The sequence below is a fragment of the Oryzias melastigma genome, linkage group LG12 (assembly GCF_002922805.2).
Source record: "Oryzias melastigma strain HK-1 linkage group LG12, ASM292280v2, whole genome shotgun sequence".
In the NCBI taxonomy this organism is placed as follows: domain Eukaryota; kingdom Metazoa; phylum Chordata; class Actinopteri; order Beloniformes; family Adrianichthyidae; genus Oryzias; species Oryzias melastigma.
In genome coordinates this window covers 26,917,634-26,936,862 of record NC_050523.1, presented here as the reverse complement: position 1 = coordinate 26,936,862, position 19,229 = coordinate 26,917,634, and the positions used below count along the sequence as shown (strand labels likewise).

General features: G+C 41.3%; 1 protein-coding gene across 2 annotated transcripts in view; it reads right to left on the bottom strand.

The window, feature by feature from the left end:
* Positions 1-2,875: 2,875 nt before the first annotated feature.
* Positions 2,876-19,229, bottom strand: part of il6st (interleukin 6 signal transducer) — a 21,149-nt gene continuing 4,795 nt past the window's right edge. Inside the window, exons 3-16 of one of the 2 annotated variants that reach the window (XM_024263262.2) lie at positions 14,123-14,428; positions 13,807-13,957; positions 13,494-13,648; positions 12,143-12,294; positions 10,281-10,443; positions 10,117-10,196; positions 8,095-8,353; positions 7,412-7,579; positions 6,762-6,863; positions 6,426-6,572; positions 6,210-6,350; positions 4,000-4,084; positions 3,830-3,911; positions 2,876-3,712 (exon numbers count right to left, since the gene is read on the bottom strand). In XM_024263262.2, the coding sequence (XP_024119030.1) occupies positions 3,164-3,712; positions 3,830-3,911; positions 4,000-4,084; positions 6,210-6,350; positions 6,426-6,572; positions 6,762-6,863; positions 7,412-7,579; positions 8,095-8,353; positions 10,117-10,196; positions 10,281-10,443; positions 12,143-12,294; positions 13,494-13,648; positions 13,807-13,957; positions 14,123-14,428 (2,540 nt within the window). In that variant the 3' untranslated portion in view covers positions 2,876-3,163. The remainder of the gene's footprint in view (positions 3,713-3,829; positions 3,912-3,999; positions 4,085-6,209; positions 6,351-6,425; positions 6,573-6,761; positions 6,864-7,411; positions 7,580-8,094; positions 8,354-10,116; positions 10,197-10,280; positions 10,444-12,142; positions 12,295-13,493; positions 13,649-13,806; positions 13,958-14,122; positions 14,429-19,229) is intronic. The other variant, XM_024263263.2, reaches the window with a different exon arrangement.

Genomic DNA, 19,229 nt, shown 5'->3' with positions numbered 1-19,229 from the left:
CTGTACAATAGAACTGGACCGAGTCAGTGTGACATCACCCACAGAAAATAACATAGTTATTAATAACCAGTTGATTCGGTAAGCAGTGATTGGTTGGAGTCGTTCTGAGTCAGTGTTTCTATGGAAACCACTCTCATACCGGTCAGTAGTGAGGTTGTTGGAAGGCCACACCCCCACCACTAGACCAGAGGTGGGCAAACTACGGCCAGGGGGTCACTCAGTCCAGTTCTCATGTACAGTCCATACTCTGGAGAAACAGCAGGTGGAGGCGGAGCCACGGCAGTCATGAACAAGTGTAGTAATATTAACATTTTCAGTGTGCAAAACAAAAATCAACTTCACGCCCTTTTTAAAAGAACACTTCAGTACAGATGAGACTTTTGAGACTTTGGTTCTGACAGAACTTGAAGAGTTGTTCCTCTGTGCTAAAGATGGACTCACTTCAGGTTTAATGAAATTATTTTGTTCATATTAACAAAAGAAATAGTTTCACTCAACCATCATTCTAGCTTTACCACAAAGGTTTTCATTTATTTTGTTTTGTTGATTTGATTATTGTGATTTATGCTAGAAAGTTCTACTTTACATGAAATATTTCCTCTTCACAGGAAACAATTGATAAATTCTTTTGCAGGACGTGCGGCGAGGTTCACGGCTGGTGAGGCTCTGATGTCACCAGTCAGATTTACAGACATATGAACCCTACAGAACAGCTGGTTCACCATTTGATTGACGACGGCTAAAGTGGGTTGTTTGAAATTTCAACATTTTCCTTCAGTCTTTTTTCAAATTAAAAATGAAATATTAATTTTGTCCATGTCTATTCTATGATTACTTCTTTCTGTGTAGGTTTTCAGCATTTCTTTGTTTAAAAAAACTAGTGAATTCATGAATTTCCTGTTCAAATACTTGAGGAAGTGGCACCAGCAGCCCATGAGGTGCTCAGTCTGCGCTGCACACATCGACGGAGCTGCAGCTGGCACATGCACCTTACTTATTTGGGTATTTCTATCATCATAAAGATGCTTTATTTTTAATTACCTCGTTTGCTTATTTCTGGACAACTGTCTGGCAACATTGGTGCCAGTTTGTGACTCATTTAGTCTTTTCATCCACTAAAAATGTGCATTAGAAAAAACACAATCGCAGTACGCCGGCCTCAAGGCAAAGGGCGCTGGTGAGCCCAGAAAATGTGCCAGTGGCTAGAAAACTGTTCAAATTGAATTTTAAACAACCCACTATAACTGTTGTCAATCAGACTGGAAGGAGATTGTTAAGGAAGTCCATCAAACCATCTCTAAAGAACGCGGTCCCCCTCAAGTTCTGGTCATCCAAGCTGAACACAATGAGTTGGGAAGAATTCCTGAAACGAGGATTGCAGATGGAATGGAAGAAGACCTGAGGCTCCTGAGGGCAAAGTACCCTCAAATGAAAACGGAAAGGAGAAAGTGGAAATCTGGACCTCCTCTTCTAATGAATAAACTCTAGACCTCTGTCAGTGGCATCATAAAGAGACTTCTCTGTTCAATGTGATGGTTCAGCATGAAAACTTGGTTCCAGCTGATAATCACATGTATGAACTTGATGGAGTTAAGTTAACCAACAAAGGAAATCAAGTGTTTTGGAAAAACATTTGCACTGGCATCAAGAAATGTCTCCAGGAATAAGGACGACTTCTCCTGATGGCAGTGATTTTAGCGAGAGCGTTTTTCTAAATCAGCTGAACTATTTAGTGAACTATGAACTAATTATTTAGTCAACTAAAATAGAATTACTAAAACAAATCTGTGTGTCCCAACACAAAACATTTAGTGTTTGTGTTTCTTTTATTCTTTTCTGTAAAGATATTGTTAAAAAAAAAAAAAAAAAAGAAATTTCAGGGTGTTCTCTCCCGGAGCTCTGGTCCCATCCCCGCACACACAAATTGTAAATTATTGACTTTCTTAAGATTCTGTGAGTTTTGCAGGATCTCTGCTTTTTTGTTTGTTTTAGCGTTTGTTAGTTTTATAAAAAAAAAAAAAAAAGCTTTAAATGTTAAAAAAAGTTATGCAAGCTCATTCAAATTCTAAACGTTTTGTGTAAAAAAAATGAATGTGGGCTAGCCGAAGCAAAGCTGTGTGCAGCATAAAAAGCCATACATCGTTTATGTCTTTATAACCATTCAATTCTTAATTTCTAATCATTTATGTATAATTGACTTTAGTAAAGTTGGATACACAAAACATATAAACGTTAATAGTGATTAACTCTCTGATGAATCATGATTGGTCAAGATTTTTTACTCCATATATTTGAATCCTATAAGAAACTTTTTAGTAGCTGCTCACAATATTGACCATCATGCACCAGAGGGTTTAAGTCACAGTAATGCAACCACAAGGGGGCACTATCCAGTGCTTTCATGTGCCGGTCTCAAGTCCGGATAAATGCAGAGAGCTGTGACACGGATGCAGACACTAGCAGGACCTGCTGACGGTCGACATGAATGGGTCAGCAGTCTCCATGACTTAATTTGTTTGGTCATGGAGCCACCATGGAGAGATGAAAGATCCACATGTGGATCTAGAGCTGCAGGTTACAGACCTCTGATCTAGTCACTGAAAACGTGTCCAAAGCTGAGTCCCTGATTGGTTTACGTGCTGCACCCGATGCCCAAATCGCACCTCAGATCGCGGTTTTACACGGACTGTGTCTGTGTGAATGCACTATAACGGGCTCTACAGGCAGAGCTCATATGACTTCCCCTGGGTTGGGACATTTCACCTGCCGCTGTCCGAGGTTAAAGCTCAGGTGTGTTCCAGCAGAGGTGTTTTGCATCAGCATGACTTGACTCTGGAAGGAGCCGCCTCTTTGGCGCCACCACAGACGCACAGAAAACTGCTAAAAGAAACTTTATTGAACTTTTACAAGCACGTCTCTAATGCAGTGTTTACAGGTGAAAGAAAGCTTCTGTGCAAGTTACCAGTAATGCCTTGCTCCGCGGTGCTTACCAGTGTCCTGGATCGAGTTCCCCTTTAAGGGGCGTGGCTGACGGCGTGCACATGAGGTGAGTTTGAGCTGCAGCATCGTTACAGATCAAAGCTGAGATTAAATGCTGAGGATTGCAGTCATTGTCGCTGCTAAACACTGAAGGCACACGCCCCCTGAGCCGTGTGGGGGGTCCTCACTGTGGCTTGTAGCCTCCCAGCTGAGGCATGTAGCTGGACGGCGCCGGCTGCCCGTCCGCCTGCAGGTCGTCTGCTTCCTGACAGCAGTCCAGCTGCTCCTCGTCCGGTGCGCTGAACACCTCTGAGCAGGTGTTGTCGTGCGGGGGGAGGCGCTCAAAGCGTCCGCTCGCCTCCTGCACAAACATGTCCATGTGCTCCTCTGAATCCAGCAGCGGCTGCGTCGACTCCGAGCGGGAGAAGACGGAATGCTGCGGCTGAGAGGCGGGCGTCTGGCCTTTGTAGGCGCTGGACGCCACGACGGATGAGTACTGCACGGTGCTGGCCGTGGTGTCCGCTATGTCGGCGCCCTCGTCACTGTCCGACACGCTCTGACGGGGTGAAGACATGCAGGACGAGCCGCCGATGCCGCTGCTGTGCTCCTCTGAAGTGTACTTGTCCTTCCTCAGGGACAGGCTGGCCTTGTCCTCCTCGAAGCCGTTCTGGGACTCGCACATGGACACGAGCACGCTGATTCCAGAGACACAGCTCTCCTTTGGAGGCTCCACCTGAGGACCCACAGACTCGCATCAGCATCCGAGCTGCTGCACTGATGCAGGCCAGGGATTTTCAAACGTTTCAACCCCCCCATCAGAAACAGCAGGGCCTCTTGGATCAGACTCTACCTTCAGAGAGCAGTCTGGAGACCAGGTCCCGATGGAGCTCTGTCTGCCGTCAGGGACTCGAGGCCACAGGCGCTTCATGATGCTGCAGGCAAACAGAGGTCATCAGAGCCGCGCATCAGCCGGGCATACGTGCACTAAACCATCACTAAAGCCAGTGGGGGGAGACTTACGTGTCCTTCTTGTAGATGCAAATCAGGAAAACCACAAGAATGGTCAGTCCGGCCCCCAGCGAGATGGCCTCAATGATTTCAGGAGCTGTGGGAAAACGGGAGATTCAGAAGAGCCCTCCACCTGCAGGTAGTGAGGATCGTTGGGTTTGGAGTGGGATTCACATTTTAATACCTCAATATTCCTCCATATTTTACCTCATTATACCTAATGTAGTGTGAATGCTTTATGCTGACAGTAGTCGCTGAAGATGCTGAAGCTTTTCCTAAAAATGGTGACTTCATTTACTTTAATTGCTGAAGGGATTTACTGAAAATACAAAAGCTATTTGCAAAATGTTACATTTGCTAAAAGACTGGAAATGTTGTTGCTGAAGTTGACCAAAATTTTTAAAAATTTTGTAGTAAAATTACTTAATACATGCCAATTTAGCAAAAAATATTGGCAAGTATTAGCCCAAAAAACCTCAGTAGATTCCAAATTAGCCACAAAAGCTAGATTGTTGCTTAATTACTAGCTAAACTCTAAAATATCCTAAAATTCCTCAGTAAACTAAATTATTAAAAAAACGTTAATGTTGCTAAAATATGAGCTAAACTCCAAATTGGCATAAAAAAACCTCAGTAGATTCCAAATTAGTCAAAATTTAGAATATGTATAAAAAATTCAAGTTGAATTTAGAATCATTGAAGCTCATGAAGAAACCAAAAATAAAAATAATATATGATAGACAAAAATCTTCCCTTGCAAATTTATGATTTTTTTTGTTCGCCCCACTTTGCTCAGATCTATTTTATATTAATATTATTATTTTATTTATTTTTTATTGATTCCGTATTCGCTGTTTAATGCTGCAAGTGACCCCTGTGTTTGACTGTAATAAGTAAAAATTCTGCTCTATGATTTCAAGCCATGTTATGTTCTGTAGTGTGTAGTTTTTCAATACAAAAATAAAAAGGTTCCAAATTAGCCAAAAAAAGCTAGCTCGTTGCATAAATACTAGCAAAGCTCCAAAATCTCCTAAAACTCCTCGTTAAACTAAATTTGTTAAAAACGTTAGCATGTTACTAAAATAGAAGCTAAACTGTAAATTAACCTATACAAACCCCAGATGATAACAAATTAGCCGAAAAACGTTAGCATGTTGCTAAATTATTAGCTTAATATAACAGATCAATGCTAATTTTTTTGAAAATACAATAAAAGATTCAAACATAGAACATGAATATATTTAAAAGTTTGTTGCTAATCTACTTAAAATGTTGACATTTGAAGGCTTCCTCATTTATTTCCTATGGGACAGATTTTGCTCGATATTTCATAAACTATAAAGTAGGGCTGCCACGATTAGTCGACTAATCGATGACTAATCGACTATTAAAATAGTCGACGACTAATTTAATAGTCGATTAGTCGTTACTTCATATTATATGGAGTGAGAGTGTAGTAAAGTTGAAAGTTATGATGGCATTATGCTAGCATTTTGGACTATTTTGGCACTTATTACGGTTTTTTAAGCTTTTTTTGAGTTTAACCAACATTTCAGCTACACGCTAGCTGTTTTGGGTAATTTAAGACTTTTTCAGCTTTTTTAAGCCAGTTTGGAGTTTAGAAAATATTTCAGCTGCACGCTAGCTGTTTTGGCTAACAGTTTTTTTCCTGTTTTTTTAGGCTAATTTTGCATTTAACTAATATCTTAGCTGGCTATCAGCTTTAGCATTTTCAGCTATCAATTTCAGCGTTTTCATCTATCAGTTTTAACGTTTTTAGCTATCACTTTCAGCATTATCAGCTATCAGCGTTTTTAGCTGTCACTTTCAGAATTTTATGCTATCAGCTTCAGCGTTTTTAGCCATTAATTTCAGCGTTTTCAGCTATCATCTTCAGCATTTTTAGCTATCAGCTTCAGTGTTTTTAACTCTCAATTTCAGCATTTTCAACTATCAGCACTAGCATCAGCAGACAAATTCAGTTTACAGCATTCACACTAGCATTATCGCAGGTAATTCTGTATTTCTAATTTTTAGATAGTTTAAAGCAGATGTGTGTTTTACATCCAGTTTGTGCATGACCCGATTAGTCGACTAATCGGAAAAAATAATCGGTGATTAATCGACTATTAAAATAATCGTTTGTGGCAGCACTACTATAAAGTTTATCAACACCAAAAATACAAGCAGGAATGTCCTGAACAAGCCGACTAGCGTCTGACCGTATTTCATGGTGATGAAGGAGTGAGTGGAGCCGTTGGTGGAGCCAGCCACAGTGGAGGCCTGCACCCACACCTCATAGTGGGAGTTCCTTGTCAGAGACTCCAGCTTCAGCGACGTGGAGTTGGCGGGCACGGACACGGCTGCAGGGAGCACAGCACACAGTCAGAGTTGGACCCACCGAGGAGCTCAAACCGCAGAGGGTCAGCAGCGCCCACCTCGAGTCTCCTCCCCTAGTTTGTAGTAGACAGTGTAGTTTGTGATGAACCCTCGTCTGAAGCGCGGAGGGATCTCTTCCCACACCAGCGACGCCTCGTTGTGTCTGGGTTCGCCGTCCAGCTTGACGAACGGGCCCTGCTTGGGAGCTGCAGTCACACAACATCTCCATCAGAAAGAAACCTCTCCTTCAGAAAGATTTACCGTTACTTTTTAATTGTTAACACGATCATTCCAGTAGATTCTGAAGTAGAAAAGCTGCTTTTCTCCTTCAGAATCTACTGGAATGATCGTGTTAACGGTTGAAAAGTTCCAGTATGTTAAACCAGAAGTCTCACCTCCTTGTTCCACATAAGCCAGCGTCTGAACCGGCTTTCCGACCTTTTTACTGTATATGGGATAGATGGACACGGTGTAGCACACGAAGGGCTCCAGCTTCCCTGCAGGGGGGGAGAGAAACATCAGCTGTTCTGTTAAAGATTCAAGATCGATTTATCACCTTTCTAATTGATCTACTTAAGCTGAAAAAACAACAACAAAAGCAGACAACACGACGACAAAAGCCACAACATAACGGCAAAAGCCAAAACACGACAACAAAAGTTGAAAACTTGACACGTGCTTCGACTTTCGTCGTTGTGCTTCAACTTTTGTCGTTGTGTTTCTTGCATTTGTGTGAGCTGTGTCAGCCAACGTAAAAAGATGATTGGAGTAAGACTTTAAAATAAAGCCAGAGCTAAATGCCACCAGCAGAGGGCAGCGTAATACAATAATGCACCCAAAGTTTGTTTTCTTTTAAACACACCATGTTTTTATGGCATTTATGTAAGAGGTTTTTGTTTTTTAAAATGACCCCAGCATCATAGAGACACTCCTCAACTTCATCCCTGCTGAAAGCTTTCTCCTCCACTCTGTCAGAGTCTACAGAGATCTCGGTGTTTTAGGAGCGTGCACGTTGGAGGAGCGTGCAGGTGAAGGATGCATGTACCTGTGAGCATGTGTTTGCTGGACTTGCTGGCTCGCCGCCAGTCCAGGCTGTCATCACTCAGCCACTCCACCACATACTCCGACGGAAGTCTCCCGCGAGGGGGTTTCCACTCCACCATCAGCTGGCCCTCGTGAGGCCACACCTCCATTTCCTCCACAGGGGGGTTGTCTGTCAACAGACATATATGATCAGAGCTGTGCAGCACAGGAACTCTGCTCTCCACGAAACCTCAGAATCAGTCATTCACAGAATCCAATGAAAAAGAAAATTTTCACCACAACATCAGCTGCTACAAGTCTGAAATCTAATGGCTGATTTCTGTTCTGGTCAGAGACAGGATGACTTAGAATTAGAGCTTTAAAACAGAAACAGTTCAAAACTACTATAACTAACACCAGAGAGCTGATGTCAGCCTAAAGCTTAGACCAATTCACGCATCAGGGGCGTCAAGCTTTAGAACAGACTCGATCAGACGTACTGCAGCGCGATTTGAGCATCAGGCACGGCAGCACCAGCACGTCATGGCGTCAATGATGCAATCAAGGGGTGGAGTCCAAACAAAAACGAGGAGAGGAGAATTTGATTGTTCTGGTGCTAAACTAGTGCTGCCACTAATGGTTATTTTATTAATCACAGATTATTTGTTCCATGAGAGGATACGAGGCAAACGTGACCCCACCTACCCTGGGGTTTGTCCAGGAAGGTTAGGGTCGTCATAGGAGACGGCCCCAAAGAGTTGAAGGCCACGGCGGAGACTCTGACAGACTGCAGATCCGACAGGGAGATCTGCTCCAGCAGAGTGATGCTCCTCTCCGCGTCCTCGGCCTCCGACCGGTTCACAAACACACTCTTCCAGCCCTCGCTTTGGTTGGACGCTCCGTCCTTCAGCTTTTGAACCTTCACATCAAACCTCGTTATCTTCTCGTTTGAGAATTCAGGGTCCTGGAGAGGAGAAGGTTAAAGGTTAAAAAAGCTACTAAACTTATCTTTAGAGTCGCTCTTTTTGGTGTTTTTAACACGTTCTTGTAGCAGTTTTCTCATGATGGAAGATTCACATAAAGAAAATTAAGCTCAAAACTTCTTCATTTCAATTGTTGTTGTTTGATTGTTGTTGTAAAATTAGCAGTAACGTGGTGCTCCAGTTGGAGGGTCACAAGCTTCCTGCTCTGATGCAAATAGATCCATGAACGTCTTTGTTTTCTTCGTCTGAGCTAGAATCTGGATCTAAACGGTATGACTGGATAACTCCAGAATCACTCGCCATTTTTGCTGCTTCGCTACTGTTAGGGGCTGTAAGCTAGCAGGAGAGCATGTAAACAGAGGGATGATGGGATTTCAGGGCAGGCTTACTCTCCACCAACACTCCCACCTACAACTCAGAGGTAAATTTCTAATGAACCTCTGCCGCTCTGCAGAAACTACGTCTTAAAAAAACAAATTTTGTCTAAAGACAGCAGAATCATGAATAAGAGACGACTGGGAACGCTTTTAAAATAGATCAATAGATGATCGGAGTGGGACTTAAACCTGAACATTTTCAGATCTTTCTTTTTTTTTACAGAGCAAAGACAAACCCAGACCAGAGCTGCTAAAGGACAAAAGATTTAACAGTCTGAGCACAGCCAGAAACACAAAGTCTTCAGATGAATCCCGAAAGCTGCAGAGTTACAAAGTAAAGGTCAAGTTAACAAACAAAAATGAATAATGTCTGATAAAAAACAAAACTAGGGCTCGTTACACGTTAACCCATGTGATTTTTAGAACAGAACTAAATTGTTAATATGTATTAACAACCTCAGGAGTCCAGCTGTGAGATCAGTGTAATAAAACTTTTTTTTTTACATTCTGTAATTGACATATTATTAAATTAAAAAGATAATATGACATTTATTTGTAGTTTTTGGACAAAAGCAATCTTTAATATTAATAAATAAAGCAGAGAACAAACGTCAATCTGACGGCTGTAATGAAGCAGCAGTGCACCAGCTATGAGGGCGGAGCTTAACGGAGTTGTCTACTATGAGACATCCAAAAAGAAAACCAACCATTTTTTTATTTCGGGATGGGGACCGACATTAATTTTCCACATTAACAAGCACAGGCGTTGTCTACAAATTGCGCTTACTCAGCGGTTCACTGCAAAAGTCCCACCCACCGACGTTGTGGGAGGTGAGCAGTTCAATATGGACGGACACGCCCCCACCTGTGTAAATTCCAGTTGAGCCGACCTGAAATCCAGCTGGATCAAAATTTTCATTCAAAAACATGTTGATTAGTTTGTTGACAAATATTATTCTTGTTGTTTTTACAAATGTACCACTAAAACTTTCATTCTATGTTGTCAAAACAGTTTGTTAAACATTTTTGGGGTTTCCCTCTCAATTATGGTGCCTGCTTGTGTGTGGGCTCACATGGATGGAAGCCCTGATAAGTTCATCTGTGGACAGAAGGATTTCTGCATAGATTTCTGCAGAGTAAAGAGCACCTGTACGGGTCGCCCTCTGTTCGGGGACACGTGACTCACGCTTAGAAAGAGATTTAGCAGAGAGTGAACCTTCAGTATTTCATCTCAGTGCCGTTATTGCATTTGTGTTGGGGAAATGCAAAACACCTGGAAACAAAGTTGTTGGCCTATTACCCAGAATTCAACTGAGGCGTCCTGTTCAACAGCACTCATTCTTTCATGGATATTCTGATGGCTTTACCTTACAGATGATCTGCACTAGTCGCTCGCGGGTGCCGTTCTGAACCACGGTCCTCCACAACTTCGGTGGACTTGATGGTTCTGGGTCAAACAGCAGCAAAAAGGAGAGAAATAAATGAGGTGTGAGGTCATGGTGGCTCTTCAAAGTGCAGCTGGAGCACTCACTGTCACCAGGCGTCATCATGGTGACGTTGCGACTCCATTCGCTCCAGTAACCGTGGGGGTTGTCAACGTCACTGCAGCGAACCTGAACTGTGTAAGGCGTGTACGCTCGGAGGTCTTGCAGTCTATAGGAGTTCATCTTGTCGTTAATGTCAGATAAAGGCACCTGTAAAACACAGAGATCATGTCTGAGTGAACCCTTCTGTGCTCACAGACCTGGGAGAGCAGCAGGAAGTGTCTTTGACCACACGATGCTGGTTAGTGGCTTGGCTGAGATAACTGACCACCAGCATTTGGAAATGGAAGTTCTAACTAAAAACTGAGTCAAGGAAACTATAGTAGTGACATCAAAACACTGGCTTAGCTTATGTTAGAGTTTAGATCACATGTGTCAAAGTCAAGGCCCGGGGGCCGGATCCGGCCCTCCGGGTAATTATACCCGACCCTCCCGACCATTTTATTTTATTGTTATTAACAACCCAATGTTACAGTATCTTGTGCTTATTCCTAACTTGTGTAATTTTGACGGAATATATTTTTATGGAGAGGCTGGGTGTAGTGCTGCCACACAGGAAAGCTGGGTTCAATCCCCAGGACGTGCACTGAGCTTAATCCAGATTGGGTCCTTAGGCGAGACCCTTGACGCTGCGGCCTAACTGGGTCCCCTGTACCTCATACAGGGTTCCATCAGGAAGGGCATCCTGCGTAAAAACTCTCTGCCAAATCACTGATGTGAAACAGTGGGTGCTGTTACGCTGTGGCAACCCCGAAAGGGATAAGCCGTAACGTGAACATTTAAGGTTTAAATTGATTTATTCTGGAGTAATATTCCTGCCTTTTAATTATTCATAATTATGTTAAAAAGTTACAGTTTTAAAAGTTTTAAAAATTAGCGTATTGGACTATTTTGGCATTTACTAAGATTTTTTTAGGCTCTTTTGGAGTTTGGCTAATATTTCAGGTAAATGCTAGCTGTTTTGGCAAACCTACATTTTTTTAGGCTAATTTGGCATTTAGTTCATATTTTAGCTGGCTATCAGCTTCAGCATTTTCAGATATCGATTTCAGCATCTCCAGCTATCAGCACTAACATCTTTAGCGGCCAAATTCAGCTTACAGCATTCACAGTAGTATTATCACAGGTAATGCTATATTATATATCTATCTATATATCCTACATTTTTAAAGTTTTAAAAATGTTGTTTTAGTGTGTTCAATAAATGTTTATCCTGTTCAGCTGCGACCTAAAGTGTCTTTTGGATTTTGGCCCCTCTGTGTGATTGAGTTTGACACTCCTGGTTTGTGCTTTTATTTTGAAAATACCAAAAGCTTTTGTCTTTTGTGTGTCCATAAAGAAAGATATTTAAAATCCAGTTTTTTTTTATTTAACGTATTGTTCATACTTCATTGTATCCTGTTTTTATTTTCTTTTTATCAATTTACTATGCATCTCTTTTCAGGATGTTGTTGTTCACTTCCAACACTGTTTGTGCTCATAAATGCTGCTATTGAAGGATCAAAAATCTACGTTTTCAATCAGAGATCTGTGAAAATATGTCTGAATTTATGAATTTGAACCATCTACCCAGCCAGCAAGACCTGGTGGACCCAAAATGGTTTAAAGTGGGCAGATAATGTGGCCCCGATTGGGTTTGTCCAGTTTCTGTGCTGGACCCCACCAGTGTTTGCTCACACTGCCTTAAGTGGGCACTCAGGGGGTTGGCTCGGTATGTTAGCCAGTCTCCCAGTGGACAGCGGAGATCGCTAGCTCGCTACAGGTTGGAGCCAGAATGAAGTCATTTTCTCTGGGTGGCGCCACACTCGCTCGATCCAGTTCTCATTTACAGACCGTGCTTCATACTCACATGAGACCAGCCAGGAGATTTGGGCGAACAGAATCTGATTTGGTACGTCAATCTGATGTAAGGCGACGGAATGGGAGTAGTCCAGTTCAGAAGCAGGGAGGTTGGGAAGCTCTTCTCTGAGAGGACCTTCACCTCTGGAGGGTTTGTTTTCACTGCAACGAGAGCGGAGCAAACGTCTGAACGGGTGGGGTGGGGTGGGGGGGTCCTGCTCCACATGGAGAGGATTTCTATGGGGTCAAATCCAGATTAGCTTAAAGTGAATGAAAAAACACATTGAAAACTTGAAAAACAGACATTGTAAATGAAAAAAAAAGAAAACTTGAAATAAGTCTTGAAAATAAAAATAAAAAATGTTTTTTAAAATAATTTAAAAAAACTAAATAAAAAAAAAACTATACAATTACCAATTGAAACATAATTTGTCCATTAGTAACAGCTGCTGTTTTGAATTTGTCTTTTTTTTTGCTCTTCTGGGTCTTTACTTTCAGTTCTCTGTTTTCAGTTTCAATTTCCAGTTTTCGTTGCTGAGCTGATCCTAATTTTACATGGGGGCGGGGCTTTGAGCTGATTGGCTACCAGGACGTGTTTCCCATGGGGTGACAGGGAGGACTCCTCACTACATGTTTTTTACCCTTTTCTCAGACACACATGAATATCTTTACACTTTTCTCTCATTTTTATTGTCACTGTTCAAACTTTCATAGAAAAATAAGTCTAGCATTAGGATGAAAACAAGGATCTAATTTTGATGAAGATTTATAAAACGGAGGAGATTGACTGAAAAGATCAACATCAAAGTCGCACTGAAAAAAGCCACCAAACAGCGAGACCGCCAAAGCTGCACCGTTAGCGGCAGAAAACTGCACAGAAGTGATACAGCTCTCCCTAAGTTTGACATGAACAGACAACGTTCTGCAGCAGAAAAAACATCACCATTACCTCTCGGGGAATCAAGGGATGAATTTTCAGAAAGTGAAAATTCACAAAAGTGAAAACAAAAATAGTGAAAAATTCAAAACAGCAGCTGTTACTAGTGGACAAATTACTTTTCAATTGGTAATTTTTACATTTTTTTAATTCAAGTTTTCAGAGGTTTTTTTCAAATTTTCTTTTGTTTTTCCAAGATTTATTTTAAGTTTTCAGTTTTTTTCTCAAAATTTTCAAAACATTTTTTTTCAAATTTTCATTTTTTTGGGCTTTGTTTGCAAATGTTCAAAACATTTTTTCAGTCATAATGTCCATTTTCATGTTTTCAGTCAGTTTTCTCGTTCACTTTAAGCTGATCCCGATTTGACCCCGTAGAAATTCAGCTTGAAACTGAAAATAAGAAGGAAACGAGACCATTACTCACCAAAGTGCTGAGCTTCCTTTCTGAGGTGCTCGGACTCCACTGCTCCCAGATCGTTCACTGCCTCCACCCAGATCTCCAGCTCCGTGTGAAAGGGGTAGGATTCAAATTCCACCTGAGCCCAGCTGGCCTTGGTGGAGTTACTGATCGTTTTAGCGCTGTGAATAAAAGAGCCCTCAGATCACTGCCAGGATTTTTCCTACACCAACTCTTTGCAGCTCCTGTGTTGGGTTAAAACGTTGCGAGCGGCCCTCATCGGTAAAAGGAGGCCCCGCCTGCTCTCCAACAGACCCCGTCAACCAGAACCTGCACTCACCTGACGACTTGCATCACTTTCAGCGTGAACGTGACAGGCACATGCGGGGTCTGGCGCCCCGTGGTTTCCCAGCGACACTGCAGGGGCGAGAGGAAGGCGTCTTTCCTCTGAAAGCTAATGCAGCTCAGGTTCTGCGGTTTCTCCGGACGATCTGAAAACACCAGAACCGTATCAGACACTCTCCTGCAGCTTCTCTGATCCTCACGGTCACGAACAGTAGAAACCCAGAGGGCTTCGTGTGTTTGACCCAACATCGTTTCACAGCCAGCACGGATGTTTGTTAGTTTTATGTTGAAATGAATAAGAGAGAACTCACAGCCGGTTCTGAGTGAGAGGCCGTGCATGAATTTCCCTTTATTCAAAATCACATAATTGGACTTTTTGTTGCAGAGACAGAACAGCCATTCCATGGATCGGTCCCTTGTGATGGGGACTGTCACGCTGACGGCAGAGTTGTTGATCTTCCTGTACTGCTCTCTGGGAATGTTCACATCGGACAGTTTCCAATACAGATCATCGGCGGTGACCTCCGTCGTGTTGAAGATCAGGCACGTCGCTGTGAAGTTGGTTCCGATCTCGATCACCGGATTCTGTGGGAACATCAGCAAGTGGCTCTGAAAGTCTAGAGAGAACAAAAACGAGAGGAATCAAAGTCAAACAGAGCCATGAAAGTGGCCTAATCGCAGAGAAAACGGTTTCATGTGCAGTCAATGACCAACTGAAGCTGGAAAAGCTCACTCATTCTCCACAGAACCACAATACTAAGAAGCTTCAGCATCAACTCTGCTCAGAGGAGAAGCAGAAGAGTAGTGCTGCCACGATTAATCAACTAATCCACCAATAAAATAGTCGACGACTAATTTAATGGTGGATTAGTTGTGAGCGTTCAGCACCAAAAAATTTACTTTTTCATTATTAGTCAGTGAGACCAAAACTTTATCATTTTAAAAAAATAGTTGTTTGTTTCAGATGCCGACCTCATTAGAGAGATCAGGAATATACTTTCCATCAAACTCACTTTGACAGGTGACCTTTGACCCTATATATCAGGGCTGTCAAACTCAATCGCACAAAGGGGCCAAGATCTAAAACACACATTAGGTCACGGCCAAAACAGCTAGAATGAAAAATATATTTTGTAAAAATATTAGAAATAGGCACAAGATAACATCGGATCATTAATAACAATGAAATAAAATGATCTGGAGGGCCAGAATTACCTGGAGGGGGCTGGATCTGGCCCCCGGGCCTTGAGTTTGACACATGTGCTATTAACCCTTTATAAATAAAGATTATATTCGTCATAATGTCATATTTAGGGGCGGGGCACCTGTCTAAATGAGTTTGATGGAAAGTGTATTCCTTATCTCTCTCTCATTTGATGTAATCTTGTTTTAATACCAGAAAGTAATGAAGGACAGAGGCTGCACATTTCATCAAAAGTTTAATAAACTATCATCTTAATTGTCTTTATTTTTCAACACGGTCGCAGTAAAATGCGTACATATGCCACGACTTTGCACTCTGAAATACCGTGTATAATATACACCAAACATGCTTTTTGCGTGCATATGATACGCAATGATTGAGAATGGGTTGCGCCGGCGTACAATATACACGAGTTTTTAGGTTTCGTTTTGATCACGTGGTCAGAAATCCTCCGGCTCTTTTCTAAATGACGTTGTTCCTGGTTAAGGTTAGGATTACGGTTATGGTTAGGGTTAGAAAAGCAAATTGTTCGTTTGTGGGGCTGTCTGTGATGCTCACGCCTCCACCAGGGGACGTGTCAAACGTGGAAAACACATTTTAACACGTTTAGGACCGCGCGTATTATATGCACGCAAAAATCGATTTTGGCGTATATTATACACGGTATTTCCCAAATCGTGGAATATGTACGCATTTTACTGAGACTTGGCTGTTATTTTTAGTTAGTTTAAAGCTAATGATGGTTAAGAGGAGTGTTTTACATTTACTTAGTGCATGATAATTAGTCGACTAATTGCAAAATTAATCGGTGATTAGTCGACTATTAAAATAATCATTTGTGGCAGCCCTAAAGGAGAACACAGGAACTAATCCTCACGGTGAGTTTCTGAACTCCTCAGATGGACAGACATGTCATGAATGCACCTGAACAAACCTAACGAAAGTCACATAAACCTAAACTAAACACTCGTTGTGACTCATTCTCATTGTAGACCACAGCGTGCTGCACGCTGGAAAAACAGGAAGCCGAATATTCAGAAATGGTTGAGTGGTTGGTTTGCCACAGTCTGGCAGACTCAACCTCAGAGTCTGATAATAAAAACTCAGATTTATTTGCAGCTGCTGATCTGAAGCTGTGGTATCAGATGGGCTGATAGACAGATACAACTACAAGGTTCTAACCGCCACATTGCACTGAATCAAACCTGTTTCTGTTTACAATCTCCTCCACACTTTCTTGTCCTTGAAAATACAGTCTAGTGCTTTTAGATTGGACCGTGGTGTCTGACAGTCCTCTTACGGTGCACAGGTGTAGCCTTATATTGGGTAGTGTTCTGCAGGTACCTATTTGCAGAAAGGATGTAAAAGACTCTTAAACATGTATCAAAAAAAATCAATCGGGCAGTGGGAGTAACAGCAGTACCAGTTAGGAATGAAAAAAATAGGTATTGAAAATTGATGGAGCAACTGCAGTATGGCTTGAAAACCACAGATATGAACAAGATTATGTTAGTTAAAAGGTAAAAAAAAAATCAATCACGAAGTATATAGTTTATTTCTGGAAAACTGCAGTCTCTCTCTCTTTTTTTTTTAATACCCTCTATGTCTTTTTATGTTCATTTGGTGCAATCAAAGAGACGTCCAATCAAAAGCTTGCCTCTTCCAAGTCAATACCTGAATACATTTCTCTGTCAAATGCCATACATCATTATTTATAGCTTTAAATGCCAAAGGAATAAGAAATATCTAGATTTCTGTTTTTTTGGTAAAAGAATTGGACTGTATCGTATCGCCAAAAAGTTAGTCGAGTCCTTTATGTATCGATTCGTGGACCATGTACCGAGATTTGTATCGAATCATGAGAAAGAGAAAGATACACACCTTTAATTGGCATCCATGTCCCATTGTGGGGTGTAAAACTCAATCAAAATCCAAAACCCAAATTAGGTCACGGGCCGAACAGGATAAACATTTACTGATCACACTAAAACTACATTTATAAAACCGTAACTTTTTAACATAATTATGAACTAGATATTCAGCATTACCTGTGATAATGCTAGTGTGAATGCTGTAAGCTGAATTTGGCCGCTGAAGATGCTAATGCTGATGACATGTGCAGGATCTGGGCCAGTCAACGACTCCATCAGCTCAGTGAAAATCACAGAGGGTCTGACTTGTGTGTGTGAATGAGTCTTTGAAAGCATGACTAGACCAAGAGCAGGGGTGTCAAACTCAATCGCACAGGGGCCAAAATCCAAAACACATCTTAGGTCGGGGACTGGACAGGATAAACATTTATTGATAACTCTAAAACTAAATTTTTAAAACCATAACTTTTTAACATAATTATGAACTAGATATATAGCATTTACTGCGATAATGCTAGTGTGAATGCTGTAAGCTGAATTTGGCCGCTGAAGATGCTAATGCTGATAGCTGAAAACTCTTAAGCTGATAGCTAAAAATGCTGAAGCTGATACCCAAATAAAATATTAAATACATTACAAATTAGCCCAAAATAAAAATGTAGGTTATCCAAAACAGCTAGCGTGTAGCTAAAATATTAGCTAAACTCCAAAATAGCCGAAAAAATAAAAAAAAACCTAACTTAGCCCAAATTTATTTGAGCTAGCATGTAGCTCAAATATTAGCTAAACTCCAAAATAGCCTAAAAAATCTTAGTAAACTTCAAAATAGTCTGAAAAGCTAGCACAATGCCAATTTTTTAAACTTTAAAACCACAACTTGTTAGGATAATTATGAATAATAAAAAGGCAGGAAATTATTCCCGAATAAATCAACTTAAACCTTAAATAACTTTAAATATTTTACTCTACATAAAAATGTATTTTGTCAGAATAAACAAGTTAATAAATGAGTGCAAGATAACATCTGGCCATTAATAACAATAAAATAAAATGATCTGGAGGGCCGGATCCGACTGTAATCGCTGATGCGGCCCCGGATCAGGCTCCCGGAGCCTTCAGATCCTTGGCTGAGCAGCTTGACTGTCTAAACATCAGGTACTGATCCATACCATTGTGCTGCTCATTGGGTAGAGTTACAAATGTAAGCAAACATTGATTTGTGCTGTGAATATAGGTCACTGTGTCAGACAAATACTTCTTTGATGCAACAACTCCTTGCTTCATCTTTAAGAGGATTACTTCTCCAGAAAGGAATGGACCGCGGTCATTTCAGGAATCTCTCAAAGGTTTGTTCTATTTTGCTGAAGCTTCCAGCCAATGTGGTAAACAGACACTTAATTTGGAAATTTCAAGATTAAAGTTTTATGGTGGTGATTTTTCTATATTTAGCTTAAAATGACCCTGCATGAATAACAAAAGGATCTGGATTAACAACAGTTTACAATTCTATGCAAAAAAGCAGCTCCCTCCTCTAACTGTAATGGCATCACTCTAAACCCCAAAGATTTGTTCATAAAAAAATATTTTGAACTCAGAAGTGGTCCAAATTCTCAAAAAACATGAACTAAATTATGTAAAAATCAAAGGTGAAAGGGTCCAGAGGCTGCTGGGTAATTAGAAAGCTTCAATGAAGTAGACTACATGTGCTGAAAAACTACAGAACTTAATCGACAGAACCACAGGGGGTTGGCTGCTCGCCATATTTGGCTCCACCCATTAGCTGCATTCATACTGAACTTGATTTTCTCAGCATAGGCGTCCAGTTTCAATGTTAAGTCAATTTACAGAAGTGATCAGAAGTCCTGTAGCGCAATTTGAGCGTTGAGTTTGGCGGTCTAGTGACGGTGTGTTTCGATCCCACAAGTTCAAAAATCTGAACTTTGGCAAAAATTTTCAATCAAGGACTCAGCTTTGGCCCGTGGGATGTTGGGTGGAGTCCAAGACCAACATGAAGGAAAACCTGGTCATTCTCCTCCTAAATGTTACAATATCTAATATAATAATAAAAAGATTCTCTAATTTGATCGTTATTTCTCAAACCTATGCAGGACAGTAAGTCTTCCAGCTGGGTCACAGAGATGGAAGTACTGCTGAAAGCTGCCGTCATTCAGATGCAGCTCCTGTAGTAGGTGGTGAAGCTCTTCATACTGAGAGAATCTCTGAATAATTTCATGAACTCAAACATGGAAACGGGATTATAGATGCTTTTGTAGCGCCTCCCAATAACTAAACCCCAAGCTCCACCACATGCACAGTTATATGAGCTGGTATTTGTTCACAGCA